Source organism: Apis dorsata, unplaced genomic scaffold, assembly GCF_000469605.1.
Source record: "Apis dorsata unplaced genomic scaffold, Apis dorsata 1.3 scaffold_44, whole genome shotgun sequence".
Taxonomy (NCBI): Eukaryota; Metazoa; Arthropoda; class Insecta; order Hymenoptera; family Apidae; genus Apis; species Apis dorsata.
This window is the reverse complement of record NW_006263346.1, coordinates 268,891-274,114: the sequence shown is the minus strand read 5'-3', so window position 1 is coordinate 274,114 and position 5,224 is coordinate 268,891. Positions and strand designations below refer to the sequence as shown.

The following is a 5,224-nucleotide window of genomic DNA, read 5'->3' as shown; positions in this document are numbered from 1 at the left end:
TTTTTTTTTCCCCTCCCTTCGAGTTTTTAGCTTCGTTTTTACGAGATCATGTCTGCGCGATACCGACGACGTTGTTTCGAATGAAACCGGGCATGGAGATTCGAGATATTTTTAATACAACGGTCAACGTTTCTCTGCCATTTCATCCCTTATTCCTTTCGACTTAATAAGACGCTTCTGCAAAATGGAAAATACAAGCAATATATTTTTGTTGTAAGCTTTCGAAACAAAACTAAATTTATCGTAACTATAAGTTTATAATAGAAAAAAAAACACTCGTTTACACTTGAAAATAATTTCTTTTCAAGTGCAAGAATATTTTACACAGCAAAAGCAGCCATGCAATTGATACTTTTCCTAATTGAAAAGATAAATAAATTTGTTTGAATGGAAACAATTTATTAAATTAGAATTAGAATATTTTTTCCCCTATTATTTGCCCAGAAAAATTATCATTCTTTCAATTATCCCAAAATTCTTCCAAATGCTTCGAAACAAACGATCACCCACCCCCCGCCGTTGTATTTATTCAACGGATATTTACCCTTCTATTTACATATGCAATCAACCCCGAAACATACGGCATCGCGATAAGAAGGAGGAAAAAGAGAAAAAGGGAAGGGAAAAAAAGGAGAAAGGAATGGAACGAAAGGGGGCTGATTTACGTTTCCGCTTCGTCCCGCTCCGTTCCTCGATCTGGCGACGTGGAACGCGTGCACGTTATACGCCAGCTATTCATCATACTCCTCGTCGCGTACGATCGTCGCGAAACTCGGCAATTTATGCGTGTTTTGATATTCTCACTCTCGTTTTATTTTCTTTTCTTCTCCCTCCCTATCTCCTTTCTTCCCCTCCTTTTCGTCAACTGGCATCGCCAAGATATTAGACTCGGGGAAGCCGAGTAAAGCGACACTCGCGTTACAGATAACATCGTGAGACCGACGAGCGCCAACGGCTGCTACCCTAATAAACTTGTGCCTCTGATCCCATAAAAATGCATTGGATTCGTGGAGTTCGTACACACACGCGCGCACATACACTTTTCACGAGTGCCTCTGGAAATGGAAAAGTGGATAAGAACGTAGTAAACTGTTTGATGGAAGGATCGAATTGCTGTCTGGAGTGTGCTGAGAACAAATTGTGATGTGATGTGTGATGTTATCGATGGATTAATAAGGAAGTCGATTGTAGGGTTTAGGGGAGAGGGGGAGTGGAAAATTTCTTTTGTCGTCGATTGTGATGTGTGTATGATGTATGGTTTGTTGTAATTTAGCGTGGTGATAGATGGAATTGGGGTGTATGAGGGGGTGTGTGAGGAAGAGATGAACTTTTTTTTTTTTAGATTATACATCGTAGAATTATAATTATATTTTCGTCGTCAAAATTTTTGAAAAATTTTTGAAAGATATGCGTTCAATCTTTCGTATAAATTTTAATAATTACGTTATGTACGATAATATATTCAAGATACGACGTATGTAGAATTGTCCTTGACCATTTGCTTATCGGGATATGTTGTTATCTCATTCGTGATTTCATACTTCCATGAATTAGTTTTTCTTAGAACTTACTTATTTTATCTATTCCCCGATCCAAACGCGGAACAAAAACTGTTTGTTACTGTGTATAAACATATGATATTCTTCGCAATTTATAAATAAATATTACTCATTCTCTCACCTCTGAAATGATCGTATTCCTCGAAAAGATTGAAAACACGAAACGATAGGCTTAGAGATAGGAGAAAATCGAAAGGAAGATTTGGCATAGGTACTCCGTCTCTTTCTATTACATAGGAACATAGGATAGATCGTAAGTCTTTTGAGAAACCGAAAGCAACCGGTGGATTTTTATTTCAATTCGTGGCGCGATATATTATTTGCGAAGCTTGCAAGACCACCCCCGCCTACCACAAATCCTATGCGCCAAACAGGCATTTTCTGCTCCAATATCTCTTTTTCCTTCTTTCAAGAAAATCCTATTCTTCTCGAGTTCATCCATTTTCTCCAATCAATCATCAATATCAAATAATCTTTGAAAGAAGAAGATTCTTTTTCTTTAATTTGTATTTTATTAGTTCATTTTAATAGTTCGTTGTTCGTTGCTTCAGAAGATCGATTTTTGATATTTGAATTTTTATTTTAATCTTAAGTGTGAATTCGAATTGATTGTGTCCACGATTACTTTCTTGAGTTGCAAAAAAAAATCTGAAAAATTTTTGAATTAGTTATTGAATTCGATTTCATTGTACGATATACTTTATATCAAACGTTTAAAAAGAAATTTTTTTTTTTAGATACAGTTAGCTTAGGAGAAGATTTCTGAATTTGTGTTTATCTTTAGATCCTTAAATCGGAAAGATGATGGAATTATATGTAGTTTGTAAAGTTTCTGACAGATATTAAGACTATAAAGGAGACAGTGAAATTTATAAGACATCTTTGTTTCCAAGAATGTTGATGGATTAATAAGTTTCCGACCAGAATTATTCCAAAATGATTTTTGAAGGGAGAAAAACACGGATTTAGCCAATTAAAATTGACCAATTTTAATACAGAACATATACAATTAGACTAAGAAAAGTAAGAAAGTATTTTAAAATCCTGTTAAATAATAAGATAATCTGTCTAATATGTCTAACGATCTATCTGTCTAATTTCTCTTTTATTCCTTTGAAACAGTCATTCTGATTTCGCTCAAACGTATCAAAAATTTCTATTCACCAACATTTACCCAAAATATCTTCATATATTTATAAAAAATAAAAAAATTCCGTATAATTTATATATCCAATTAAATTTGATCGAATATCTCCTAATCCCTGCAGCTTCCATATACCTCCAAATTTAAATCCGTGTTTTTCTCCATTCAAAAATCATTTTAGAATAATTCTAAACTTAATCCATCGACATCCTTGGAAACAAGGGTGTCCACCCACAACTTCTCGAGAAAGAACTACTTAAGAAATTAATACACATTTCTAATCAAACCCATCATCTTTCAAACGCATCCCTTCTGATATCAAAAAACTCTACGTAATTTTTCTCGTGCATTTGACTCACGTCAGACAGTCGCGATTCTCGGTGAATAGATTTCCTGCCCTGGAATCGACAAGTTCCAGTGGCTGATATCGAAGGGATAATCGATTCGACCGCAGACCAGAGAGTCGAACGATACGCCGCGACGCGAGGACTGCTTTCCTAAGAGAGGCCTGCCCTAATTCATGCCACTCGATCATGTTTAATTCAGATCTAATTCGAATTTCACGTGAATCGTTTCATCGTCCAAGGATCCAAGCTCAACGTTTCGTGCAACGTTTCGTTTAAATAGAAAACGGGTTAGGAGAGATGTTCGAGCGGGTAATTCGGTTCCGAACTTATCGTTCATGTTTAATTCATTCGATTCGTAGGTAGGTAGGATGATGGACGTGTAGTTTCGCGCGAGTTCGACACAAAGGTTACACGGGAAATCGTAAAAAAAAACGGGGGGAGGGGGGATAGGGGTAGCAGATTTGTCGAAAGTATCCACGAAGATTTACCTTTATACGTCGATGCGCGACGACGCATGTAAAATACGTCTTTGCATAAAACGTCGTGGAGTTTTTACTTTACTACGAAACTCAGCCTCGTAAATTCCGGCATTTCAGTGATATCGACGACGTCCACCTGGACAATCCTCGACTTTATTCCGGAATAAATCAACCCTCTCGTGCCCGTAACGAAGCAATCTCTTCATTTCCTTTTTCCAATTGGAACAACAACATTCGAACGAATATGATATTGTACATTGACGTATTACCGAAAGGAAAACGTTTAAGATAATGTCAAATAATTGAGATTCTTTTAATCTCCAATATTTCTCTTCGTTATCGAAATTAATATCAAATAAAACCCAACGTATCTTCTCTATTCTTCAAAATTTAATGTAATCACGTTCCAACTAAAACACACAAGAAACAAATATATTATATTAATCACTTTTATAACAAACTCTAAATAATAAAGATGAAAACACTTGCATATTATACGCGCATTCGTATTTCAATCGGTTCCTAAATATGCCACCCGGTAGCCTCCCCCTCTCCTCCATATTCCTCCATAAGGAATTGATGTCGATCGGAAGGAGGAATATCCCAGAACGTTTTACGACCGATACGGGGATACCCTTAACCCCAGGCCACCCACCGGTCGATTATCGAATGGCCGTTTGAAACGAGCAACGCCGCTGCCTCGAACGCAGCATCTTCTCCACGAGCGGCGCGTGTTCCGGACAGGCCTCTGTCCACCGTCCCGTGGGGCAATCTCGTTGGCAGGCGCCCCCGCCGCCATTACCCCCCCGTCGCATTGTGCGTCCACCTACTAACCCCGGCACGATATTGCATCCGATGCGAAATCTGCCGGGCTGATCGTGGTGTCCCGTTACCTCCTGGTCCGCATGGTTACCTTCGATAACCTCATTCGGCCCTGTACTACCTTGTCCCAACCCTCTACCCGGGGAAAGAGAGACAAAGGGCGAGGGACGACACGTCGACAGGATTATATAGGGTCGGCGGCGGTCATAGGGGTCTTTCGAGCCGCAGGAAGGTCCCCAGATTGAATTATCCGCCGGCGTTTGACCTCGGCTATCGCGATGCTCGGAAAGTCGGAGAAAAGCGAGCGGCCACTAATCATATAACCCCGAAATGTAAGGAGGAAAATTCTCCTAGCCGGATATTGGCCGGGAACAAAAGAAAACAAGCGTCCAAGCGGACTCTGGCACCCCCTTAAATCATCCCTCTCGTATTATTGCTGCTAGGATTTTTTCGATGTTAGAGGATTCGCGTTATGGATAGGCGAGGTTCGAAGAGAGAAATATTTAGCGAGTAACTAACTTTTGAAGAGGTCAACTCCGTAGAGATATCACCGTAGAACAGTTTGGAAGGAAGCGAGATTCGCAGGGGTCCTGGAACACGGGGTCAAAGGGGCCGGTGCTCCGACTGGTGGCGTTCGAACGTATCCGCAAACATTCCGCAGAACAGGAGGACAGATGTGGTATATTGTATCAGCAGTTGGTGGCGGGATATCTACGCCGTGACGGTGGATCCTTTGGGGTATCCGCAGATGTGGCGAAAGCCGCACTCGCCTTCTACCAGTATATATATATATATTATATAGAATATACAGGGAACGAACCACCACGAGGTTGGCTATTCGTGGTTTTGACAAGGACGGGACAGGCTACCTGT

At 39.8% G+C, this 5,224-nt stretch overlaps 1 protein-coding gene across 3 annotated transcripts in view; it reads left to right on the top strand.

Annotated features, from left to right (window-relative positions):
• The window catches only part of LOC102673581 (semaphorin-2A), a 259,910-nt gene that overhangs the window by 167,785 nt on the left and 86,901 nt on the right, over nt 1-5,224 (top strand). The window contains exon 1 of one of the 3 annotated variants that reach the window (XM_006608692.2): nt 903-1,124. The exons of the other annotated variants lie outside the window; for them this stretch is intronic. Coding sequence (XP_006608755.1) covers nt 995-1,124 — 130 coding nt within the window. The 5' untranslated portion in view covers nt 903-994. Of the gene's footprint in view, nt 1-902; nt 1,125-5,224 lie in introns of those variants that run through there. 3 annotated transcript variants of the gene reach the window in all.